The sequence below is a fragment of the Mustela lutreola genome, chromosome 10, assembly GCF_030435805.1.
Source record: "Mustela lutreola isolate mMusLut2 chromosome 10, mMusLut2.pri, whole genome shotgun sequence".
Taxonomy (NCBI): Eukaryota; Metazoa; Chordata; class Mammalia; order Carnivora; family Mustelidae; genus Mustela; species Mustela lutreola.
This window is the reverse complement of record NC_081299.1, coordinates 40,017,316-40,045,237: the sequence shown is the minus strand read 5'-3', so window position 1 is coordinate 40,045,237 and position 27,922 is coordinate 40,017,316. Positions and strand designations below refer to the sequence as shown.

The 27,922-nt window shown below is 36.0% G+C and overlaps 1 protein-coding gene across 1 annotated transcript in view; it reads left to right on the top strand.

Moving 5' to 3' along the window:
- The window catches only part of FAF1 (Fas associated factor 1), a 492,920-nt gene that overhangs the window by 372,959 nt on the left and 92,039 nt on the right, over window positions 1-27,922 (top strand). Inside the window, exons 14-15 of the mRNA XM_059136657.1 lie at window positions 10,162-10,298; window positions 14,730-14,818. Of these exons, the coding sequence (XP_058992640.1) occupies window positions 10,162-10,298; window positions 14,730-14,818 (226 nt within the window). The remainder of the gene's footprint in view (window positions 1-10,161; window positions 10,299-14,729; window positions 14,819-27,922) is intronic.

Here is a 27,922-nt window from a genome sequence, read left to right as displayed (position 1 = left end):
TACATTCAGTGCAATCCCTATCCACTTCAACACTTTTCAGAGAGCCGGAGCAAATAATCTTAAAATTTGTATGGAATCAGAAAAGACCCTAAAGAGCCAAAGGGAGATTGAAAAAGAAAACAAGCTGGTGGCATCACAGTTCCAGACTTCAAGATATATTACAGAGCTATAATCATCAAGACAGTGTAGTACTGGCACAAAAACAGGTACATAGATCAATGGAACAGAATAGAGAACTCATAAATGGACCCTGAACTCTGTGGTCAACTAATCTTCAACAAAGCAGGAAAAAAAATAACAGTCTTCAATGGAAAAAAGACAGTCTTCAACAAATGGCATTGGGAAAAATTGGACAGGCACATGCACAAGAATGAAACTAGGCCATTTTCTCATACCATACACAAAAACAGACTCAAAATGGATAAAAGACAGAAATCCTCACATCTAAATATGAGACAAAAGTCCATCAAAATCCTGGAAGAGAACACAGGCAGCAATCTCTTTGACCTCAGCTGCAGCAGGTTTTGTCTAGACACATTTCCAAAGGCAAGAGAAAAAAGGCAAAAATGAGCTGTTGGGACTCCATCAAGATAAAAAGCTTTTGCACAGCAAAGGAAACAGCAAAACCAAAAGACAACCTACAGAATGGGAGAAGGTATTTCAAATGTTTTATTAGATAAAGGCTTAGTATCTAAAATCTATAAAGAACTTATCAAACTCAATACCCAAAGAAACAAATAATCCAGTCAAGAAAAGAGCAGAAGACATGAACAGATATTTCTCTGAAGGAGACCTACAAATGGTCAATAAACACATGAAAAAAATTATTTAATATCACTCAGCATCAGGGAAATACAAATCAAAACTGCAATGAGATGCCACCTCACACCAGTCAGAATGGCTAAAATGACACGACAAGAAACAACAAATGTTGGAGAGGCTGTGGAGAAACCCTCTTAAACTGCTGGTGGGAATGCAAGCTGGTGCAGCCACTCTGGAAAACAGTATGGAGCTTCAATAAGCTAAAAATAGAGCTACACTATGACCCAGCAATTGCATTACAAGCTATATACCCAAAAGACATAAATGTCATGATCTGAAGAGGCATCTGCATCCCAATCTTTAAGCAGCAATGTCCACAATAGCCAAACTATGGAAAAAGAGTCCTGATGTCTATTGACAGATGAATGGATAAAGAAGATGTGGTGTATATACACAATGGAATATTACTCAGCCTTCAAAAAAAGAAATTGCCATTTGCAATTATGCTAAGCAGAATAAGCCAATCAGAGAAAGACAATTATCATGTGATTTCACTCATATGTGAAATTTAAGAAGCAAAACAGAGGAGCATAGGAAAAGGAGGGAAAAATAAAGACATAATCAGAGAGGAAGACCCTCTCTGAAACAAACTGAGGGTTGCTGGAGGGGAACAGGGTGTGGGCACTGGGGTAACTCGGTGATGGGCATTAAAGAAGGCATGGTGGTATAATGAGCACTGGTTGTTATATACAACTAATGAATCACTGAACTCTACCTCTGAAACTAATAATATGCCATATGTTAATTGAATTTAAATTTTAAAAAAGTTTATGGAATTGATATTCCATGCAATTTTTTTTTATTTTTGTAAGGGACTTACTGTCTTTCAAATTCACTGTTTATTTCATGACTGGCTAATATATTCATATTAATCAAAACTCAAAAGGCATAAAAAGGTCTCATACTTACCCCTGTCTCTAAGTTACCCTTCTCTGAAGCATTTTTTAAGTTTCTTACTTATCCATCCAGAGATTATTTTATGTATAAACAAGCTAATATATACTTACTTTTTCCCAGTTTTACACAAATGGTAAAAACTATTCAATACCCTGCTTTTTCCACTAACATTATATTTTAAAGATATTCCATATCAGTTTGTAAAGAACTCTTTCTGTTTTGTGGCTAAATATTATCCCTTTAAATTACATAAGAGACTATAGTTTATTTAATAAGATCCTTCAAATGGACATCCAGTGTTCTGATATTACAATTCAGTAGTAACAGCACACATAGATGATTTCCCACTGTTCTGATATTACAATTCAGTAGTAACAGCACACATAGATGATTTCCCACATGAAGATATATCTAGACTAAATTCCCAAATTTAAGAGTGCTAGGTTAAGAGTATGTGTGCATTCCTTTTTTTTTTTTTTTTTAAGATTTTATTTATTTATTTGAGAGAGAGACAGTGAGAGAGAACATGAGCAAGGAGGTCAGAGGGAGAAGCAGACTCCCCATGGAGCTGGGAGCCCGATGTGGGACTCGATCCCGGGACTCCAGGATCATGACCTGAGCTGAAGGCAGTCGTCCAACCAACTGAGCCACCCAGGCGCCCAAGAGTATGTGTGCATTCTTTAACAGATGAATATAGCAGGGGAGAAAGAGAGAGGCAAACCATAAAACAGACTCTTAACTGTAGAGAGCAAACTAAGAGTGGGTAGAGAGGAGGTTGGTGAGGAATGGGTTAAATGGATAATGGGCATTAAGGAGGAAGCCCTGGGTGTTGTATGTAAGTAATGAATCATTAAATCCTATACCTGAAACCAGTATTACACTGTATGTTAACTGGAATTTAAATAAAAACTTGGAAGAAAGGGGCACCTGGGTGGCTCAGTTGATTAAGCATCTTCGCCTCAGATCATGATCCCCAGGTCCTGGTATTGAGTCCCGCAGCCAGCTCCCTACTCAGCAGGGAGTCTGGTTCTCTCCCTCTGCTGCTCCCCCTACTTGTGGGTGCTGTTTCTCTCAATTAAATAAATAAAATATTCTTTAAAATTTTGAGAGAAAAAAAGGTTATGTGTGTGCTATTAATTTTCATAGATACTGACAAATTGCCCACAAGGGAGTTAGTACCAATTTCACTCCAACAGTGTCCAATAGTGCCTATTTCCATATAGCCTTGCTTTATTAATTTGACAGATAAAATATAGTTTCTTAGTATAGCTTTATCTTTTTTAAGTTTATTTATTTATTTAAGCAATCTCTGCACCCATTGTGGGGCTGGAACTCACAACCCCAAGATTAAGAGTTTGCACACTCCAGTGACTGAGCCCTCTTAGTGTAGCTTGCATTAGAAGTTAATTCATTATAAGTTATTTTGAGTATCTTTTCACGTATTTATGAGCCACTACTATTTCCATTTCTGGGAGCTGTCTTCATATATATGTTTGTTGATCTTTTCCTTATTGTTGTATAATAGTTTTCTATTTATTAGGAAAATTAACCCTTTTTCTGTGCTTTTTTTTTTTAATTTTTTATTTTTTATAAACATATATTTTTATCCCCAGGGGTACAGGTCTGTGAATCACCAGGTTTACACACTTCACAGCACTCACCAAAGCACATACCCTCCCCAATGTCCATAATCCCACCCCCTTCTCCCAAACCCCCTCCCCCCAGCAACCCTCAGTTTGTTTTGTGAGATTAAGAGTCACTTATGGTTTGTCTCCCTCCCTATCCCATCTTGTTTCATTGATTCTTCTCCTACCCACTTAAGCCCCCATGTTGCATCACCACTTCCTCATATCAGGGAGATCATATGATAGTTGTCTTTCTCTGCTTGACTTATTTCGCTAAGCATGATACGCTCTAGTTCCATCCATGTTGTCGCAAATGGCAAGATTTCATTTCTTTTGATGGCTGCATAGTATTCCATTGTGTATATATACCACATCTTCTTGATCCATTCATCTGTTGATGGACATCTAGGTTCTTTCCATAGTTTGGCTATTGTGGACATTGCTGCTATAAACATTCGGGTGCACGTGCCCCTTTGGATCACTACGTTTGTATCTTTAGGGTAAATACCCAATAGTGCAATTGCTGGGTCATAGGGCAGTTCTATTTTCAACATTTTGAGGAACCTCCATGCTGTTTTCCAGAGTGGCTGCACCAGCTTGCATTCCCACCAACAGTGTAGGAGGGTTCCCCTTTCTCCGCATCCTCGCCAGCATCTGTCATTTCCTGACTTGTTCATTTTAGCCATTCTGACTGGTGTGAGGTGATATCTCATTGTGGTTTTGATTTGTATTTCCCTGATGCCGAGTGATATGGAGCACTTTTTCATGTGTCTGTTGGCCATCTGGATGTCTGTGCTTTTAAATTCAGAATTTTTACCATTTATCTTTTATTCTTTGGCCTTGTTAAGCTGTTTTTTACCATATAGAGGTAGTCAAAATTATCAGCTTTATCTTTTATGCTTCACTCTGCTCTAGCTGTGGTAACCTCCTTCTTACCTTTAAAATACACCAGATACTCTCCGGCTTCAAGGTTTTGGTATTTGCTGTTCTTTCTGCCTGGAATTTGCTTCCTAGAGATTTGTGTTTCACTTCCTCCACCGCTTTTGAGTCTTTAACCAAATACCAACTCTTCAGTGAGATGGTCCCTATTTTATGTTGCAGCCTCCCCTTTCCTGCTCTGCTTTCCTCTATCAACAATAGCTCACAGGCTTTAGAGGTATATTTTTATTTGTCTCACAGAGATATTGCAGCTCACCTACACAAATGAAGCAAGTGAGAATTAACATCTTCACTGTGGTTATCACCTCAGGAGACTAGCTTCATGCTCCGCTGAAGCTGCCATTGCCCAAAACATTTTGGGGACAACTTCTTAAAGAACTGCATTGAGATAGCTTAAAGCCTTACAAGGAAAGCAGTCCTGTGTCCTGAAAACAGTGTTTCTCAGTGTGGTCCATTAATCACCTACATCAAAATCATGTGGGTAGGTTGGCAGCTTATTAAAACAGGCAGTTTCCTGGGCCTTTCCCTGGATCTTCTGCATCAGAATCTTTGAGGGATGGGGTGGAGGAACTTTCCTTTTAGAATAAACTCCCTAGGGTCACCTGGATGGTGCATTGGGTTAAGCAACCTGCTGTTGGTTTTGATTCAGCTCATGATCTCAGGGTCATGAGATAGAGCCCCATGTTGGGCTCTGCACTCAGTGTGGAGTCTGTTTCAGATTCTGTCTCTCTCTCCCTCTGCCCTTCCCACTCATGCATTGGCATGCTCTCTCTCAAAATAAATTAATTAATTAATCCTGGAAAAAAAATTTTTTTAACTACCTAGGTAATTCCTAAGCCTTTAAAGATTATTTATTTATTTATTTCACGGAAAGAGAGAGAGAGAGAGATCACAAGCAGACAGAGAGGCAGGCAGAGAGAAGGGGAAGCAGGCTCACTGCTGAGCAGAGAGCCCGATGAGGGGCTCGATCCCAGGACCCTGAGATCATGACCTGAGCCGAAGGCAGAGGCTTAACCCACTGAGCCACCCAGGCACCCCACTTCCTAAGCCTTTAAAGTTTGAAGATCACTGACTACATAGTCAGTGTCTCCCAATTTAGTCATGTATCTTGTTTGCCTAACTCAGTTTGAACCAGGTGTAAGACTATTTCCAAAAATCAAAGCCACCCTCAAAGGACAAAGGGGTATGTGCTAGGGATGCTGAAGGTCATTCCCATGGGAACTCCAGAAATGAGCAATTGGATAGGCATTGCATCTCGCAGAAATGATGTGGTAGGAGACAAAACTCTTTGGCTCACCTGATTTTGGTATGCTTGGCAGTGCTAGTAACTTGGTAACTCTCACTTCATATATTAAAGAACCTTGGCTTTAACTTTCCTATTAAAGGGAAAAGGGGAAGAAAAGAGAATTGTGTATTGGCCAAATAGGCAGATGATCTCTAGGGTCATTTCTGTATCTTACATCTGGTTTTTCTACTGATGATGAAGAAAAAAATAAAACCCTCAACACATGAATGAATGAATAACAAGGATTATTACTGTAGCAAAAACTACAAGTTTGGTCTGTTTTAAAGGAAAGAGCCTTCTTAATTAAAAAATAGTTATTTTAGTTCTGTATCCACTTTTTTATTTCATTTTTCTTTCATTAAAGATGAGTAAGTTTCGAAAAGCAGATTCTGATTGCATTTAGCCTTTTAACTGTATTGTGCCTGTAATACACACTTTCAGACATGTAAAGTTTTGTAGTGTCACACAGCTGCAGCATCATGTATTTTCTTATTTTCCAAATATTAATACTTACCCTTTCATTCTCTAAATGAAAATAAAACCAGTGATTATTCTTTTTAGTGAACAGTTATTATACAAAGTATCTTTCAGTGTTGGTCCATAGATTTAAGCTGTCATTTTAATCCTAAAAGTAGTTGTGATAAAAATGTTAAATACCATTATGCAGTTAATAATAAAATAGCTACCAATGTTAAGGGCATACCATATTTTGAGCATAATTCTGAGTAAATTTTTTGTATTTTACAAAAATACGTGTTTTTTTTAAATTTTTTTTAAATTCTTTTTAAATTTTTAAATTTTTTATTTTTTATAAACATATAATATATTTTTATCCCCTGGGGTACAGGTCTGTGAATCGCCAGGTTTACATGCTTCACAGCACTCACCATAGCACATACCCTCCCCAATGTCTATAACCCCACCCCCCTTCTCCCAACCCCAAGAATACGTGTTTTAAAAGTAAGTGTTATTCCCATTTTACATCTAAGGGTCCTCTGGAGGTCATATTGAAAAGTTATAATCAGGAAACCTCACACAGAGTCATTAGCAAGTTTTCAGCTTCCATTTTTTATCAGATGTGCCTCCTTTTACATTACTTGGTATATTGCAGGTAGTAAATGTTTGCAGAATTTCGCTACTCTCCTCCTAATTTGCTGTTTCTTTTAGTATATATTTTATGTTGGAGTGTAACTTAGTCAAAGTCAGTGACTTGTTTAATTATGACTTTGAAAGAAACTAAACTATGTCCTGTTTTGAATTAAAATGAGATTACGTTTTCCCATATCTGACTTATTAGTAATCCTGGTTTTCATTAGCAAGATAGAAAAGATCTATGCTTCAGAGACTGAAATTTTACTAATGATTAATACATGCTAGCCGTTAGATGTTCTTATTTTTCCTCCCCAAATTTAAGATTAAAAGATGATTGTATCTTTCTAATTTTAGATTAACAAGAACTAGTGAATATGAGCTACTAATTATATTTTGTTTCTTCAGCAAGGCAGAAGTTTGAGACTTTCATTCACTAAGACCACTACCATCACTACCACCACCCAGTCCCCAGGGACCAATGACTTGCTTTATTATACCTGGTTTGTGATTAACCATTTTTCTTTGCATTCATTTTCTCAATCTTCATTCTTCTTCCCCTTCCTCTCTACCCCCTTTCCTCCTGCCTTCATTTTACCCTCTTAGTGAGGGCATTTGTTCTTTGTCTTTTCAAATTTATCATTTTAGCTTTTGGTTTTGGGGGTTGATTTGGCAACTTATTCCCTCTCCTCAAATAGGTATATGATGAGTAGGTTGTTTCATTTATTTAAGTCCTTTAAAATTAAAAAACAAAGCCTTTCTCCTTGACACAGAACAGTTGCCATTGCTTCCTCTTTTGGTTTTGAGATTTCAGGAATCTAGTTGCTGTAGAAACCATTTATCCCTTCAAGACAACTGACTCTCATGAACACCATTATAAGTTAGGCTGACAAGTTTGGTGCTCCAATAGATGCACCAGTACACTTTTCTCTCTTAAAAAGGAAAAAAATGCCACAGTTATGAGAACCACATTTTTTCTCTTGAAACAATTTGTTTTTCCCCTGTTTTTGTGCTAATGTTTTGAACTGAATTTTTGCGGTTGGTAGTGTTCTGTGAATGGTAACTTTGTGCTCTGAATGATGTTGAGAGGAAGAAGCAGAGTCCTCCAGCCATGAGAAAGATTTGATATCTGTGTTGTGAAGTTCTTGTAAATTGTATTGGAAGGAACTGATTAGTAGGAATTTTGTAATTTGGGGCTGTCCATTGGCCCAGGCTCTCAGGGATTGTAATTTGAAAATCTGAAAGTAAACATGATTTAGATCTTAGGAAGTTAATTAGATTCATTAAAATTTTAACAAAGTCTCTCTTTGATTAGAACAAATTATTGGTTAAGGCCACTAGAAAGCATCAGCTGGCTGTGGGATCCCTGTATATTTCTCAACTACTTCTAAAACATTAGAATGATTTGCCAATACCTGGTAAAAAACTGATCACTTTGTTGTTTTTTATAGTTAATTGAGCAGCTAATGTGCCTTTGAAGGCTATATCTGTCTTGAATATGTTTTGTGAAGTTTTGAAATTTGTGTTGTATATTAATTCAAACCCATAAGATACCTATATTTTCATAATTATTTTCCCTTCTAGCTCATTTTCATAAAAAGACAATTTCAAATGGGCAAAATTCTATTGAAATTGAATTCTTTAAACCACTAAGCTAGCCAGTCTTCCTGCCTGCCTGCCTATCTTCTCTTTCTTTCCTTTTCTCTCCTTCCTTCCTTCCTGGCTTCTTTCCTCCTTTCCTTTTTTGGGTATATCCTGTTTAGGTAGTATTTAATATCATTTGTGAGGCTAGTGCTATGATGGGTGTCTACTCTGTGATAGCCACTTAATCCATTGGTGTGAAATCAACAAGGACTTATTTTCTCCCTTTGGTATGGAATGACATTCCAACTGTTTTTTACCTCTTTAAATTCAGAGGTTGACAGTGATCAAATCAGGATCAAGATTGACTTCAAATATTTTCGTAAGAGCAGGAAGAAAAATGAGATCCTAACTTTCTAGTGTCCTGATCTACACATCTCTTTGATGAATTAAAGCTATATGGATGTGAAATTTGGTACCAGAGGCTTACGCTGCTTGAGCACCTTTTATCGTGTAATAGTTCTGGAATGTGAAGATCTGAATTTTCACGGGAGCACTGATATTTCATGGCCAACAATGGATTTCTTAGGGCCATGTCCTTTCAAATTGCCATGAGGTCTGGTTATTGCTGCTCTAAATGTAAATATGAAACTGCCTCCCAATGAACTTATTGCGGTGGTGCTAACTTGTCTTGACACTCTTGCTGACAGATCTAGTGGCCCTTAACATGGTCTACTTTATATAGTCACAGCACAGGTTTTGTGGAGGATTCAGCCTAAATTTCTAGAATGAATTTCTATAGACAAGAGATATGTTGGCTTAAAAATTAAGAGGTTTGATTCTGTTTTGAATTTGGTTATCAAATGAATCTGAGCACATGACATTTTAATGCCGTTTGTCTTTTCAAATAGATTTACCTTCTAATGCATGTGACAACAGGATTTTGCTCATCAGCTAGAACATACATTTCAGAGTAGTTGTTACCTAAAATATTATCATAAGGCATAAGAAAACACACGATTTAAGTTGCCTTTCATGAACATAATTAAGAATTAATAAGCCAGTACCAGTGGCTAGTCCCCAGAATTTCCACTGTTTTGCCTTTTGTGACCTGTGTTATTAAAAGTCCATTATTTTTACAGACTTTATTAAATTGGATCTTATTAAAGCATTCTATATTTGCATTTGGTCTTTCATAATTCATTATTATTATGACATTTACTTTTTACCATCAGATCTGAAAACATATCATAAGCTACCCTTTTCTCTTGAAAGAAATGCTAATTTCAAACAGTCCTCTAATAGAAGAGAAAAGCTTTATCAGTTTTTTCATTTATTCCAGATCGTGTTAAGAATACTAATGCTAGACTTCAGTATGCTAATATCTCTGGGCTTTTTTTGGTCAAAAGCTTAGAATTATTATTTTTATCCCATGGTAAGTATGAAACCAGAAGACCTGCTACTACTGGAGAAAACACAATTCTAAAGTACAATTCTTGATTCTAAAGACTTGTGAAAATGTTGCTAAATTCTGTTTAGACTATGATACTAGTCTAATTTAACTTTGTATCATACAATATTTGTCCTATATAAGAAATTTTTTCCTCTTAAAATTGAGTTTGTTTGTTTTTCTCATAATCCAGGTCAGTATAGTTCTCAATGTTTAAGACTAAGAATCCTGTGCTGTCAGCCCCAGACAGCATTTAGGGTGTGCTTCCTGCTTTTCTATATGATAGTCATTTCTATATCATTTAAGATGTAGTTGAAAACTCAGTATAGCAAGCTTTTATATATTGATATCAGACAGTCTATCTAATTATTACTAACATAATTAGTAAAGTACCTAGTGAGTTTTTTGTTAGGATATTAGTAAATTTATTAAAGTCTGAAATGATATTTACTTTGGCTTTTGTCTCATTTTAGATTTCTGACAATGTGCAATAGACATTTTGGCAGTGTTGTTGCACAAACCATTCGGACTCAAAAAACAGATCAGTTTCCACTTTTTCTGATTATTATGGGAAAGCGATCATCTAATGAAGTGTTAAATGTGATACAAGGTAAAGTACATGTCACAAGGGGAGTAGAGTATCTTCTTGTGTATGTGATAACCTTATAATATTTACCATCAAAGTTGACTATAATTCTCTGTATGGGTGAACATCTTTGTATTCTCAAACATAGAATATCCTAAAGAAGAACATCTTCAAAAATTATAAGATCTATGAAAAATGAAATATGCTGCATGAAAATCTAACAGAAATTTCTTAATAAAGTTGCACAACCCTTTGGACCCAGCATAATCATGTTAAATGTTCATAATTGCTAAGTTCTCTAAACTAACAGTCAAGTCATAGTCGGTTGTCAAATATAACATTTCTTATACATGTATTGATTTCTTGCTGTAATGTTGATTAGTTGAAAGAAATGCTTTAGTTATCTAGAAAAGCCAGTGACTGTATATGGCAAATTAATTGTTCACACAGTGATAGTTGTTTCCCCTTAATTGTATGAATCTGTTTCTAGGATGCAGCGCTAAGGCTTGACGCTATAGGATGCCTATGAATTTAATCGCATTGCATATTCTCTACCAAAAAAAAGTGAATGATTTTTTTTTACTGTTACTTAGAAACCCCAAGGATTATTATAAAATATTACCTTATTTATATCTCAGCTTAAATTGAAAACAGTGTATCTTTTTTATGCCCCAAGGGAAAAGTTTGAGTGCCCCAACTAAATCTTGTGTTTGAGATACTTTATTTTTACCCCTATTTAAGTCAGAAGTTCTATAACAGATAATATGATGGGGTATGTGATGTAAATTCTGGTGTCTTTAAAACTCAAAACCTCTGGTATTTTATGTTTGCTCTGTAACTAGACCATTGAGTTTCATAAACAAGGCTAAAGAAGATCTGTGGGGGTAATGAATTGCATACTGTAAATGGATAATGAAAATAATATTTCATTCCTGTTTTCCCTGTCAGAGGCAGTATTATGATAGTGGTCCGTGGTTCTGGAGGTCCTCTAGATCCTTTCAGTGGATCTATGAGGTCAAATTATTTTCATTAGAGTAAAAAGACATTTCCTTTTTGCCTTTTTTTTTCATTGTGTTGACATTTGCACTGGTGGCACACAAAATCAGTGTTGTGTAAAACTGCTGGCACTTTCACACAAAACCAAGGTCATGACCAAAACTATACTAGTAGTCATATTCTTTACCTCCCTTATGTGCAATTAAAAAACTTTTAAATTTTAACCCTTTTTATAGTTTGTGTGATACCGAAAATGTATTTCTGTTGCATTTCAGAGTACAAAGGTAGTCTCAAAGAAGAGCACTTGTGTGGTTGCTTGAGCTGAACTACTAGTCATTTTTTTCTTATAGAACATCATTTTTACTTGGAAATAACTGATGAACAAACTATACTTAGATAGCCTGGGTATTTGGTGAACCTTTTCTCTAGAATGAACAAAGTGAATCTATCACTTCAAGAAAAGTGAACTGACAGTATTTTTTGCTGATGATAAAATTTGCTTTTAAGCAAAATGTTATATCCTCCACCATGGGATTGACAGCTTAAATAATTTTCTGATGACATCAGCTCATATAACATTAAAGATAAATGCATAAGTCAGTAAACCAGTATTTTGCACATGACCAGGGCATGATGTTTTAAAATCACACATAGGTAGAAGATCCATTCAAAGAGCGAGATAGGTCAGTGGATCTTAATACAACAAAGTATAAGAAGTTCATTAATGGTTTCAAATTTCTCACATGCTTGAAGAAATCTCCTCTTGTCAGTTTGGGTATATCAAAGACTATTTACAATTATTTATTAAAATACTCCTCCGGGTGCTTGGGTGACTCAGGTAGGCAACTGCCTTTGGCTCAGGTCATGATCCTGGAGTCCTGGGATTGAGTCCCACATCAGGCTCCCTGCTCAGCAGAAGTCTGTTTCTCCCGGTGACCTCTTTCTCTCTCTCTCTCTCTCTCTCTCAAATAAATAAAATCTTAAAACAAACAAATAAATAAATAAAAATACTCCTCCCATTTTCAACTGTATATCTATGTGAGGCCAGATTTCCTTCATAAATTTCAACTAAGACATAAAACAACATAATGTAATTGGTTTAATATAGAAGTAGATTTGAGAATCCGGTTATGTTCTATTAAGCCAGACATTAAAAACATTTGCAAAAATGTTAAAACAATTCTGTTCTTCTCACTAAACTTTTTTCTTTGGAACATAGAACCATTTTTCATAAAAATCTGGTATTTATATCAACATGTAATGGGTTTATTGTTACTTTTAATGAACTGATAAATATGTTTTAAGTATTTCAGCTTCAATTTCTAACACAATAAATGTTGATAACAATAACCCACATAAAACTTATTTGAGAATCTCAGTAGTTGTTAACAGTGTAATCAAGTTTTGAAAACAGAAGTTTGAAAACCACTACAGTAGGTTATAAAGAAAAAACTTGTCTGGAACTGTATTAACTGGTACCTTTTCTCTGTCTTGTCCAGTTTGGTAGTGAGTCCTTACCGTTAGCACTGAAGCATAATTGATAAGCAGTGGCTTAAGCCTGAAAACGAATGGCCAGTATGTAACCACATTTCTAGTACCCTCCATAAGGAATTCATATCCCATACTCTGAGTGTTAGTCACTACAGTTTGCAAATAAGAAAGGGAAACTCAAAGATTTGCCCAGTATCCAAATCTACGTTGAAGGTACCCCTAAGCTTTTTGCATTTGTTATATCTATTCACAATAACTACCACTGCTTATGTGTACTATATACAGGGGTAGCATTATCTTCATTTTACTGATAAGGGAATTGATTTTTAAGGAGCTATAGTCAGTCACTCACTCACTTATTTATTCATTTACTAAGTGGATCTCTATTAAGCCCTTGTCACATGTTAGGCAGTTTCTAGGTACTAGATCATATAGTTTATAAGTGGCAGATCTAGAATTAGAACTATGACTACAAAACCAGTGGTGCTTTCTCAGTACCATATCACACCAAGGTAATATTTGTTCTCTAGCTCATGTATTGAGAGAGTGGTACTGATGTGACTAAATTTTCTTTGTTGAGGACCACACATGCTCCCTAACATGCTGCCAATGGTCAAAAGAAAAGTTGAGAAACAGACCACTGAAAGACCATGCTAGGGGCACCTAGGTGCTCAGTTTGTTAAGTGTCTGCCTTCGACTATGGTCATGATCCCAGGATCCTGGAATCAAGCCCCACATTGGGCTCCCTGCTCAGCAGGAAGCCTGTTATTCCCCCTCCCACTCTTCCTGCTTATATTCCCTCTCTCTCTGTGTCTCTCTCTGTCAAATAAATAAATGAAATCTTCTTTAAAAAGGCAGGGGTGGGGGATGGGAGACCATGTTAGTCATACTCCAGAATAACACCAACAAGGATGCTTGCTACTTGTTGACCTATTTCATTAATGGGACAGAAAAACCTCAGGCCCTGGAGAAAGATAGGTTCTTTGTAGATTTGAAAGAAGAGAAGAATTACTATACCTTTATATATCTCTATAGATGTCTCTGTTGTAGATGTATCCAAAGCAAGCAATAGGAGAGTGCTCTCAGGAAATGTCATATTTCTGCTATATGTTTGTTATGGCCTTGGACAGGGAATAAAATAGTGTTAAAGGAAGTCAAACATTTTAATACTCCCATAAAACTAATATAACATTGTATGGTAACTAACTGGAACTAAAATTAAAACTTAAATAAATACTCATAAAGTTTATAGTATAGTCATTTGAAAGCAGCTGAAAGAGAAAAATACCAACTGGGCAAAAAAAAGAACTCAGTTTTTTTCAGAAAATGAATTACTATCTGCTTCACCAAAGAATTTTTAATGATAGGAGATAATTCTAAATAGTGTATTGAGGTGGCAAAGAGAACAGACTTTTAATAAGTTAGACTCACTTGGTTTCAAATTCTCATCCCACCATTTAATCAGCCTGACCTTGATTGCACAGGCTACTCCAACTCTCAAAGCCTCATTTTCCTTCTCTAAAGTCAAAATCCTAATGATACTGTCAAAGAATTGTTGCATGGATTAAGTGGGATAATATATATAAAATGCTAAGCCTAACTACTGGCATATAAACAAATGGTAGTTGTTGCTAATATTTTTAAGTAGATATGTTTTTATAACTTTAAAGAACTTTTGATTCTCATTTCTCGAATATTCTTCTTCATAGAGCTGGAACTCTTATTAACAGATGGTTCCTTCAAATCTACTGTATTTGAAATTTCAACTGCCTGTATACTGCTTTACTCTTTCACAGTGAACATACGAAACTTTTCAATGAAAAATGAAAGTATTTTAACTAGATATTAGTGTAGTAGTCTGTCATTTTTATTAGACTGTAGTTGTTCCTTATGATTAATTCTAGAATGACTTTCCATTTTATAATAACTTTACTAATGTAAAGTTTGGCAATCTCTATGTGTTGCTAGGTAACACAACAGTGGATGAGTTAATGATGAGACTCATGGCTGCAATGGAGATCTTCACTGCCCAACAACAGGAAGATATAAAGGATGAGGTAAGATGAAAGGTTAAGTAGACCTTTAATAGGATTTTGATGAAATAATTTGTCAAATGGAGATGCTTGCCTATGTCATGATGATATATAAGGATGATGAAGATGCATTTCCAGATTAACCAAGGACTTTTATGCCATTGAGTTTATCATTCAGTCCATTCTTTTCATGACCCCAAGACCCAACAATTTATTTAACTTTATGGACATTTATACTTGCTAGATTTGGAGTGGTGGCAGAAGGTCAATTTGTAGGAAATGAATTCTGAAGCATATTTACAAAAGAAACGGCAGTCTAGGAGATGCTGTACATCCTCTTACTCTTTTTTAAATATTGAGGTTGATTAGAAATAAACACAATTTACATTTTTGAAGCACTGCAAGAATTAGTAAAAGATCTCCAGAATTCTGAATTTCTGTCTCCTGAATAAATTTGGTTGGTATAGATGGTATGAGTATGGTTACTGAAGTAAAATAATAACAGCAATATTGATCATGACAATAGTAGTCATCATTTACTGAATATTTATAATCTGCTAAGCACTGAGCTAAGCACTTTACATATAGTATCTCATGTAATCACAAAACAATGCCTGAGGTTGTTTATGAGTCACACAGAGTTCTGGCAGAAAACACACGGCACTTTCAAACTGGGTTATTTGAGAACAGTTTAATAAGAGAACTGTTTTTAAAGGTAAGGGCAGGGTTTATGGAAGTCACCAATGAATAGTACCAACTCGAGGGCTAAAGGGAACCATTACCACATGTAGTCCCTAAAGTCCTCTCCTATCAAGAGGACTGTATCTGATAGAGGGATATACCCAGCACTTGGTGACCTGTTAGGGAGGAAACCAGAAAATAGCTTTACTTTCTTTCCATACTCTGATCTTCTGCTAATACTACTTACCTACCCCAACCAGAAGCTGAAAGGCGAGAGAACCTCCCTGGGCAAAAAACTAGGTGGAGCAAGGATACTGAGGGGCAATCCATAGTCTAGCACAGATTGGTACTATTAATCTCCACTTTTCAGGTGAGAAAACTGAGAATCAAAAGGGTTAAGTTAATTTACCCAAGATCACACGACTAGTGGGACCTATAATAATCCTAAGTAATTATTAGTGCCTTATCAGTCAAAAAATTTCTGTATTTAGAAAATAGCCTGAAGGTAAAATATGAAACACATGTTAGCATTTGTTAATTTGAGATGCTCAGTACACAGGTATTTCTTAAGGTGTCCTTCTTAATACTTTTAATTGAAAAAAATTTTTCATAGACAAGTAGGGAGAGTTTGATTTCTGAACAATGAAGAAAACCTTCCAGCTATAGTGAGTGTTTTCATTATAATATCCATTAGCTATTGCAAGTGGAAAACATGTAGACAATTTTAATATAAGGTAGAACTATTATATTTTACCTTATTTTCTTGTCTCCTTCTTCTGTTAGACTGTGAGTTTAAGAGCCAGAGTTGTATCATACTCACATTTATAACTGTATCCCCTAACAGTGTACCTAGGACAAAGTAGGTACTCAGTGAATGTTTATTAAATGATTGAATAAATTAGTATATAGAAGAATTCGCATGAAATAATGTTACTTGAAAAAAGAATAATTCTTGATTGCAGTGGTATAAAGCCTGATGTGTCCATACTAACAAATATGAAAATTTAGAGTGCTGTAATTAGTTTAGAGTTTTACACACATTAGGTTTCTTTTATTGCTGGAAAAATGATGTTTGTAATTTTCCTTAATAGTCAGTGTTTCATTTACTCTAAAGAAAAGGTAATCAGGTATATGGTGGAAAGATGTTTGTCTGTTACTCTATAAATTGACAATGACATTTTGAAATAATGAAGTACTGTACTTACTTAGGAATTTGTAATAATAGGTGTGTTGCCTTTCAAGATTATGTTTATCCTGGAATAGAGGCATTGATTGACAATAATTCACTAAACACATTCTTCAGCCATTTAAATCTTGAGTCTCATTAGTACTAGATTTACAGATTATGCTGTATAATAATATGAATGCACAATATTTGCATGCATATTCCCAGTTCATTCTTTCATCTTAATTTGTGTTCCTTATAATTCATTGGTAAAGAAATTGACTTTAATTCCTTTAATACTGAGCACAAAATTTAATATGAGGGTTACAGGAAAAATCCAAGGCTCCACATTAATTGAAATTTTTATTGAAATTTAACTGCAAGAGGTAAGGATTTCTCTTTGTTTTTAGAGTGTCTTCATGAAAGTTATCATTCTTTTCATAAGTAGAGTTCCTAAGAAAAGCTTTTCTAGGTTCAAAGACTTGTTTTGGACTATGCGTAAAACATAATGGTTGTGGTATCCGCTGCATATGTGACAAAAAGCGCTGTCCTCATTATTGTGAATTTGCCTTTACTCTTCAAAACAATTTCAAGTAACACTTTATCTTAAGCTTGCAATGAAAATCAAAATCATGAACAGGTTTGGAGGATGACTTCCTAGGCCCGAATTCATATAAATTTAACTTTGGTTCAGTTGCATCCATCTCTTCAATGATTCCATTGTATTAGTGCAACTAGAGATACCTATGCTATACAGTGTTTTTATTAAATAAAACCAAGCCCAGACTTATTCATACTCTGCATCATTCTTTAATGGCACAGAATGGACTAACCTTTATATCACTAGTTGTTCTATTTCTAATCAGGGAGTAAACATTATAGAGCCTCTTATTTTGGTAGAACTGCCTATAGCTTTATTCACAGACATTTTCATTAGTGGTATTTGGTTTTTTAAGTGTTTACTGAGCCTTTATCAAGTATATAGCACTGTGTTCAGTCTTGGGGACAGAGGTACTTAGCTACAGTGTCACTTATTGGCAAATTTCACTACATGATAGTAGCCTGTTTGGATTCATTTGGAATTTATTTAGAATTAGAACATTTAGAATCTGTTTTTGCTTACAGCCTGGTTTCAAACAATAGATACTTTCTAACATGTAAATAGATTTCGTTATTTTCATATGTCCTATTTTCTTTAGCGACTAGTAATCCAGAAACCTCTGATTAATAAGAGTTTATGATACTTAATTCCTAATCTGTTTATTATTCCATTCATTTCTTTGTTCATCCATTCAGCAATTTATTTAGAATCCTCAGTATTGTAGGTGCAAAGATTACTTCTTTCCAGATTTTCTTTCTTTCTGATTTATTTATTTATTTATTTATTTATTTATTTTCAGTGTAACTGAATTCATTGTTTATGCACCACACCCAGTGCTCCATGCAATATGTGCCCTCTCTAATACCCACCACCTGGCTCTCCCAACCTCCCAACCCCCGCCCCTTCAAAACCCTCAGATTGTTTTTCAGAGTCCACAGTCTCTCATGGTTCATCTCCCCTTCCGATTTCCCTCAACTCCCTTCTCCTCTCCATCTCCCCATGTCCTCCATGTTATTTATTATGCTCCACAAATAAGTGAAACCATATGATAATTGACTCTGCTTGACTTATTTCACTCAGCATAATCTCTTCCAGTCCCGTCCATGTTGCTACAAAAGTTGGGAATTCATCCTTTCTGATGGAGGCATAATACTCCATAGTGTATATGGGCCACATCTTCCTTATCCATTCATCCATTGAAGGGCATCTTGGTTCTTTCCACAGTTTGGCGACCATGGCCATTGCTGCTATAAACATTGGGGTACAGATGACCCTTCTTTTCACTACATCTGTATCTTTGGGGTAAATACCCAGTAGTGCAATTGCAGAGCCATAGGGAAGCTCTATTTTTAATTTCTTGAGGAATCTCCACACTGTTCTCCAAAGTGGCTGCACCAGCTTGCATTCCCGCCAACAGTGTATGTAAGAGGGCTCCCCTTTCTCCACATCCTCTCCAACACACATTGTTTCCTGTCTTGCTATTTTGGCCATTCTAACTGGTATAAGGTGGTTAAAACGCTTCAAAGTATAGTGATAGAGGGAACATTCCTGAACTTCATAAAATCTATCTATGAAAAACCCACAGCAAATATCATCCTCAATGGGAAAAAGCTCACAGCCTTCCTGTTGAGATCAGGAAGATGACAAGGATGCCCACTCTGACCACTCTTATTCAACATAGTATTAGAAGTCCTAGCAACAGCAGTCAGACAACAAAGAGAAATAAAAGGTATCCAAATTGGCAATGAAGAAGTCAAATTCTCTCTCTTTGCAGATGACATGATACTTTATATGGAAAACCCAAAGACTCTACCCCCAAACTACTAGAACTCATACAGCAATTCAGTAATGTGGCAGGATACAAAGTCAATGTACAGAAATCATTGCTTTCTTATACACTAACAATGAAAATACAGAAAGGGAAATTAGAGAATCAATTCCATTTACTATAGCACCACGAACCATAAGATACCTGGGAATAAACCTAAGCAAAGAGGTAAAGGATCTGTACTCGAGGAACTACAGAACACTCATGAAAGAAATTGAAGAAGACACAAAAAGAGGGAAGACCATTCCTTGCTCTTGGATTGGAAGAATAAACATTGTTAAAATGTCTGTATTGCCCAGAGCAAGCTATACCTTTAATGCCATTCCAATCAAAATTCCACTGGTATATTTCAAAGAGCTGGAGCAAATAATCCTAAAATTTGTATGGAATCAGAAAAGACCCAGAATCGCTAAAGAAATGTTGAAAAAGAAAAACAAAACTGGGGGCATCATGTTACCTGATTTCAAGCTTTACTATAAAGCTGTGATCACCAACACAGCATGGTACTGGCATAAAAACAGACACAGAGACCAGTGGAACAGAGTAGAAAGCCCAGATATGGACCCTCAACTCTATGGGCAAATAATCTTCAACAAAGCAGGAAAAAATATGCAGTGGAAAAAAGGGGTCTCTTCAATTAATGGTGCTGGGAAAATTGGACAGCTGTATGTAGAAGAATGAAACTCGACCATTCTCTTCCACCGTACACAAAGATAAACTCGAAATGGATAAAAGACCTCAACGTGAGACAGGAATTCATCAGAATCCTAGAGGAGAACATAAGCAGTAACCTCTTCGATATCAGCCACAGCAACTTCTTTCAAGATATGTCTCCAAAGGCAAAGGAAACAAAAGTGAAAATGAACTTTTGGGACTTCATCAAGATCAAAAGCTTCTGCACAGCAAAAGAAACAGTCACCAAAACAAAGAGGCGACCCACAGAATGGGAAAAGATACTTGCAAATGACAGTACAGACAAAAGGTTGATATCCAGGATCTATAAAGATCTTCTCAAACTCAACACACAAAAAACAGATAATTGTGTCAAAAAATGGGCAGAAGACATGAACAGACACTTCTCCAATGAAGACATACAAATGGTTATCAGACACATGAAAAAATGTTCCTGATTCATTCTTGTTAGGCTGTATGTTTCAAGGAATTTATCCATTTCTTCTTAAATGATCTAATTTATTTGCATAGTGGCATATTGTTCATGTTCATAGTCATCTCTTATAATCCTTTGTGTTTCTTTCTATGAATTGGAACATCTCTTATTTCTGATTTTATTTATGACTCTTCTTTTTTTTCTTGGTCAGTCTAATTAAAGGCTTTTTAATTTTGTTTATCTTTTTTAAAAAATAAGCTCTTAGTTTCAATGATCTTTTCTTCTTATTGAAATATAGTTGATGTGAAATGTATTAGTTTCAGGTATACAGCAATGATTCAATAATTCTATACTATTCAGTGCTCACCATGATAAATGTAGTCACACTGATCTTTTCTATTGTCTTTTAGCCTCCATTTCTTTCTGCTCTGATCTTTATCATTTTTGCTTTTGCTGACTTTGGGCTTGTTCCTTTCCTGGTTCTTTGAGATGTAAAGTTAGATTGTTTGAGATCTTTCTTGTTTCTTGATGTAGGCATTTATCACTATGAGCTTCTTGCTTATAATTGCGTTGGCAGTGTCCCGTAAATTTTGGTACATCGTACTTCCATTTTCATTTGTTGTAAGGTATTTTTTGATTTCTTCTTTAACCTACTGGTTGTTCAGTAGCATGTTGTTTAAGCTCCACTATTTGTGAATATTCCAGTTGTCTTCTTGTAATTGATTTTTAGTTTCATGCCATTTTGGTTGGAAAAGATGCTTGATATGATTTCAGTCTTCTTAAATTTACTAAGATGTTTTTGTGTGTGCCCTAACATATGGTTTATTCTGGAAAGTGTTCCATGTGTGCTTGAGACAAATGTGTATTCTGTTGCTTTGGATAAAATGTCCTGTATTATGTTTGTTAAGTCCATCTGTCCAACCCATCATTTTATTCAATGTTTCCTCAATGATTTTCTGTCTGGATGATATATCCTTTGATGAAATTGGGGTATTAAAGTCCCCTACTATTATTATATTGCTGTCTCTTTCTCCCTTTTAGGTCTGTTAATATTTGTTTTCTATATTTAGCTACTCCTATAGAAAACAAATAAATATTTTAAAAAGGATTCTTTATCCAGTGTTTTTTCTCCATAGTTAGTCCTAGTTCACAGAAGATAATAATTTCTCTCATCTTGATTTGTATATTCATTTCATAAATATTTATTGATTTTTCCTATGTACTGGAAACTGTGTAAAGCACAAGTACCACAGCTGTGTACAAGATAGATAGGGCCATTGAAATTACAACACAGCAGTTCCAATATATCATATGAAGTAATCAAGTAGCTAAAGTCTCAGGAGCACCTTGTCAGAGTGAGTTAGACATGCTATGTAGGAACTTGACATAGACAACATAGAAGGGCTTTTACATTCTCCTGGGCAAGCTATGAGGCAGGTAGAACAAGAGAGAATGAAGATAATAACAATAGTCACTCTTCAGGTTCCTGCTACATGCCAGCCATAGGTATTTCTCAGTTTGATTCTTAGACAACCATAATACTTAGCTATTTACCAAGAATTCCAGGTAGTTTGGTATCACAAGCAATTTAATCAATTTTGTTAACATTTATTTCACATTTTGAAATGTGAAATAAATTGTGATATCCCTCCAAATCCCATTTGATTCATCATATCTGTTACAATTTATTAGGCTGCTCATGTACAAGAAAGATTGCATTGGATGTTTTGTTCAGACAAGTTCATTTAACTGGGACAATTTACTTTGGCTTCTGAACTTTTATGTCATTCACATGTTATTGTTAAATTTACATTCATTTTTTCCTTGCTTACATTAGTTATATTCTTAATTCCCCCAAATTGATCATGGCTGAAATGTGGTTCATTGAAGCAAAAAGTCATGGTGAGGGACGCCTGGGTGGCTCAGTTGGTTAAGCAGCTGCCTTCGGCTCAGGTCATGATCCCAGCGTCCTGGGATCGAGTCCCGCATCGGGCTCCTTGCTCAGCAGGGAGCCTGCTTCTCCCTCTGCCTCTGCCTGCCATTCTGTCTGCCTGTGCTCGCTCTCTCCCCCTCTCTCTCTCTGATAAATAAATAAAATCTTTAAAAAAAAAAAAAAGTCATGGTGAAAATAGTATAATAAATATTGTAAATCAGTATAACATAGTTCATACTAATTCAGCATTAACATAAACATAATTTAGAGAACTCCGGTGCTAGTGTAGAAGATGCCAGGACAGCTGACTCTGATTGTAATGCTTTTATACTAGCTGCTTTAGAAAAGAAAAAAAATTTTTGATTGAGAGGTGAATATATGGAAGTTGATTGTATAGAGAAACAATCCATTTACCACTAGGGCCACTATTTCTGAGGTTATTCATAAAAGCATGAAGCCTTCAGAGCTTTTGTTTCATTATCAAATAATGACCAGTGACTTGTCTTTTTGTTAAATCATAGATTTTTTTTTTCAGAACAAGAGAAAAAGTAATACCACTTAAAAAAAAAAAAAAAGTCTTATTGTGCAAGGTAGAAAAGTGACCAAACCACAGATGAGAAATTGTTTACAATTTGCATTCCTTGAGATAAAAGTGAATTCAAACTCCACTACTGCCAAGAAACTTGTAAACCCATCTGCAAAGTTAACAATAAAAAAAAATACTCATCAAGACAATAGAATAATTTCCTGGGAAAGTACTTTCTCAGATTATACTGTTGAGTGGCGTGCAATGGCAATAGGACAGTTTGTGGAGGAGCAATGACCACATTCTGTATGTTATGCTGCTTTATAGTTAGATTACCACTAAGATATACACAGTAAGAATCAGTTCTTGGCATGTTGTTATTTGTATGTATACAAGGTAGAAGTAGTCATCACTGTTCATTCTATTTATCAGTGAGAAATGTATTACAAGAGAAGTTTTTAGTTTAATGATTATGTTGCAGAGTTTGAGTTAGACTTAAAAACATGAGCTAGAATTGGTACTATTGGCAAATTATACTTCAAAGGACACCATCCAGATAGTAAAAGGACAATCCACAAATTGGAAGAAAATCTTTGCAAATCATGTATTTGAGAAAAGGACTTATATTGAGAATATATAAAGAATTCTTACAACTCAGTAATAAAAAGACAAATTACCCCCATTTAAAAATCCACAAAGGATCTGAAAAGACATTTCCCCTTGGGAGATATACAAGTGGCGAATAAGCACATGTAATGATGTTCCACATCATAGTGATCAGGCAAATGCAAATCAAAACCACAATGAGATAATACTACCTCACACAAATTTCAATGGTATCAAAAGATAACAAGTGTTAGTGAAGATATGGAGTAATCTGAACCCTTGTAGACTGCTGGTGGGAGTATAAAATGGAACAGCTGTTTTAGAAAACAGTATGGCAGTTCCTCAAATGATTAAACGTAGTTACCATATGATCCAGCAGTTTCACTGATCGTCATTTACCTAAAAGAAGTGAAAATATATGTCCATACAAAAATCTGTACATATGGAGCAACTTCTTTCTAGATATGTCTTCTGAAGCAAGGGAAACAAAAGCAAAAATAAACTATTGGGACTTTATTAAAACAAAAAACTTTTTTTTTAAAAGATTTTATTTATTTATTTGACAGACAGAGATCACAAGCAGGCAGAGAGGCAGGCAGAGAGAGAGAAGGAAGCAGGCTCCCCGCTGAGCAGAGAGCCCGATGTGGGGCTCTATCCCAGGACCCTGAGATCATGACCTGAGCCGAAGGCAGAGTCTTTAACCCAATGAGCCACCCAGGTGCCCCAAAACAAAATGCTTTTGCACAGCAAAGAAAACAATCAACAAAACTAAAAAGCAACTTATGGAATGGAAGAAAATATTTGCGAATGAAATATCCAATAAAAGATTAATACCCAAAATATATTAAAAAAAACTTATCAAACTCAATACCCCCAAAATGAATAATCCAATTTAAAAATGGGCAGAAGACCTGAATGTACATTTTTTCAAAGAAGACAAACAGATAGCCAATAGACACATGAGAAGATGCTCATCATCACTGATCATCAGAGAAATACAAATCATCACTACAATGAGATATCACCTCACACCTGTCAGAATGGCTAAAATCAACAACACAAGAAACAACAAAGTGGTGGCAAGGATATGGATAGAGAGGAACCCTCTTACACTGTTGGTAGGAGTGCAAACAGGTGCACCCACTCCGGAAGACAGTATAGAGGTTCCTCAAAAAGTTAAAAATAGAACTACCCTGTAGTCCAGCAATTGCCACTGCTGGGTATTTACCCAAAGAATACAAAAATGCTAATTCAAAGGGATACATGTGCTCATCCATTGATGAATGGATAAAAAAGAGGTGGTAGAACCCATTCTCCCACCCCCATCCCCTCTGTAACCCTCAGTTTGTTTCCCAGAGTCCATAGTCTTTCATGGTTCATCTCCCCCTCTGTTTCCCCAACCTCCCTTCATTTTTCCCTTCCTTCTCCTAATGTCCTCTATGCTATTCCTTATGTTCCACATATAAGTGAAACCATGTAACTGTCTGTCTCTGCTTGACTTGTTTCACTTAGCATAATCCCCTCTAGTTCCATCCATGTTGATGCAAATGGTGGGTATTCATCCTTTCTGAGTAATATTGCCTGAGTAATATTCCGTTGTATATATGGGCCGCATCTTCTTTATCCATTCATCTGTTGAAGGGCATCTCGGCCCTTTCCACAGTTTGGCTAGTGTGGACATTGCTGCTATGAACATTGGGGTGCTTGTGCCCCTTCTTTTCACTCTATCTGTATCTTTGGGGTAAATACCCAGTAGTGCAATTGCTGGGTCATAGGGTAGGTCTATTTTTAACTTTTTGAAGAACCTCCATACTGTTTAACAAAGTAGCTGTACCAACTTGCATTCCCACCAACAGTGTAAGAGGGTTCCTTTTTCTCTAACCTCTCCAACTTTTGTTGTTTCCTGCCTTGTTAATTTTTACCATTCTGACTGGTATAAGGTAATATCTCAATGTGGTTTTGATTTGAATTTCCCTGATTGCTAATGATGTTGAACATTTTTTTCATGTGTCTTTTGGTCATTCATATTTCTTCTTTGGAGAAGGGCAGATGGGTTGGCCCAGTGATAAGTATTAAGGAGGGCACATATTGCAAGGAGCACTGGGTGTTGCACACAAACAATGAATCATGGAACTACACCAAAAACTAATGAAGTACTGTATGGTAACTAATGTAACATACTAAAAAAGAGAGAGAGAGAGAGATCAGCTTCCAAAGCCTCTAAATATTCTTCTGGCTTTTAGTTTGTGTTTTAGGATATGAAGATTTCCTAATTCAAGTTAAATTGTCCTGAGATGTACTTTAAAATGTAAATACCATAGCTAACATATTTTAAAAAGGTTTTATTCATTTATCTGAGAGAGAGAGAAAGAGAGCACATGAACCTGGGGGGAGGGGCACAGGGAGAGGGAGAAGGGGACTGCCCACTGAACAGGGAGTCTGACATGGAATTTGGTCCTGGGATCCTGGTATCATAACCTGAAGAGAAAACAGACGCTTAACTGACTGAGCCACCCAGGCACCCCTATATCTAACATTTTTTTTTTAATCTTTTTTTTTTTTAATAATTTATTTATTTATTTGTCAGAGAGAGAGGGAGAGAGAGCGAGCACAGGCGGACAGAATGGCAGACAGAGGCAGAGGGAGAAGCAGGCTCCCTGCCAAGCAAGGAGCCCGATGTGGGACTCGATCCCAGGATGCTGGGATCATGACCTGAGCCGAAGGCAGCGGCTTAACCCACTGAGCCACCCAGGCGTCCCTATATCTAACATTTTATTTTACATTTGTATTCCGTATATAAGTACTCAAGGAAGGGAGTGTGTTTTATTCAACTTTATACATCTCATAGTACCAAGTAGAGAGTTTTGCAAAATAAACATCCACCAAAAAAGAAAGAAAAAAGAAAAAAATGATTATTTACCTCATCATAAGTTTTTGTTTGTTTAAGATTTTATTTATTTATTTATTTGACAGAGAGAGACACAGCAAGGGAGGAAACACAAGCAGAGGGAGTGGGAGATGGAGAAGCAGACTTCCCGCCTAGCGGGGAGTCCAATGCTGAGCTCAATCCCAGGACCCTGGGATCATGACCTGAGCCTAAGGCAGACACTTAACCGACTGAGCCACCCAGGCACCCCATGGTCAAAGGTTTTAGACATAACTATCTAGTAAATCACTCATTCATATATATTTATACGCTATGTGCTATGTAATGCAATATGCAACCAGGGCTGTTTTAGTAGTTCTTAGAAACAGCATCTTTTAAAAATTCATCAAATGAAATCTTACAGGAAGCCCCAATATAGGAAACATACCTGCAGACACTTGATTGAAATGGGGTATATGGGATCTGGAGCCCCCAGCCTGTCCTTCCCTTAATGATGAGGGAAGCTTATAAAGAACTGCTGAAGAACCTCAGGGCTTAGTGAACAAATCTGAAAACAGATGGCAGGGGTATTGGATTCAAATCTGAGTAAAAACTGAGCTCTATAATATATTAACTATAGGTTGTTGATCATGAATCTTCTCTGAACCTCAAATTGCCTACCTATTTAAAGTGTGACTAAATATATATACCGGTAAGTGTTGCTGTAAGTGGAATAATAGGTATAACTACTGCGGTTATCTTGTTTACTGTTTTTTTCATTCACTCAAAAAATTCATTTAGATGTATATAAACAATGGAATATTATTAGCTATAAAATAGAAGGGAAATTTGTCATTGCTATGACATGGATGGACCTGGAAGACATTATGCTTAGTGAAGTAAGTGAGAGAAAGACAAATACCCAGAGAAAGACAAATCCTGTATGGTCTCACTTATATATGGACTCTATTTAAAGAAAAAAAAGACTACCTGGGTGGCTCAATTGGCTAAGCATCCGATGCTTGATTTCTGGTTAGGTCATGATTTCAGGGTTGTAAGATCAAACCCTGCCTTGGGCTCCACACACATGGAGAGTCTGCTTGAGATTTCCCCCTCCCCATCCCATACATGCTCTATAAATTAATTAATTAATTTTTAAAATCTAAAAAAAAAATCTTTTTTAAAGATTTTTAAAATCTTTAAAAAAATAAAGAACTCAGAGAACAGATAGACCAGTCATGGCCAGAGGTGTGTGTTGAGGGGTGAAGGAAATAGACGAAGATGGTAAAAGGTACAAATTTCCAGTTATGACATAAAGAAATCACAAAATGTGATACACAGTGTGGTAACTGAATACCACAGTGTGATATTCAGTAACTGAATACTGTTTTGTATATTTTAATGTTGCTATTTTAATGTATAGTGATTTATTATTATCATTTCACAAATACTGAATTATTGTGTTTATATCTGAAACCAATATAACATTATATGTCACCTCAATAAAAAAATACTAATTCAAAAAAAAAAAAAGGTGGAATGCGTGTATATATAATGGACTACTATTCAGCCATAAAAAAGAATGATGGAGCACCTGGGTGGCTCAGTGGGTTAAAGCCTGTGCCTTCAGCTCAGGTCATGATCCCGGGGTCCTGGGATCGAGTCCCACATCGGGCTCTCTGCTCAGCAGGGAGCCTGCTTCCTTCTCTCTCTCTGCCTGCCTCTCTGCCTACCTGTGATCTCTGTCAAATAAATAAATAAAAATCTTAAAAAAAAAAAAAAGAATGAAATCTTGCCATTTGCAACATGAATGG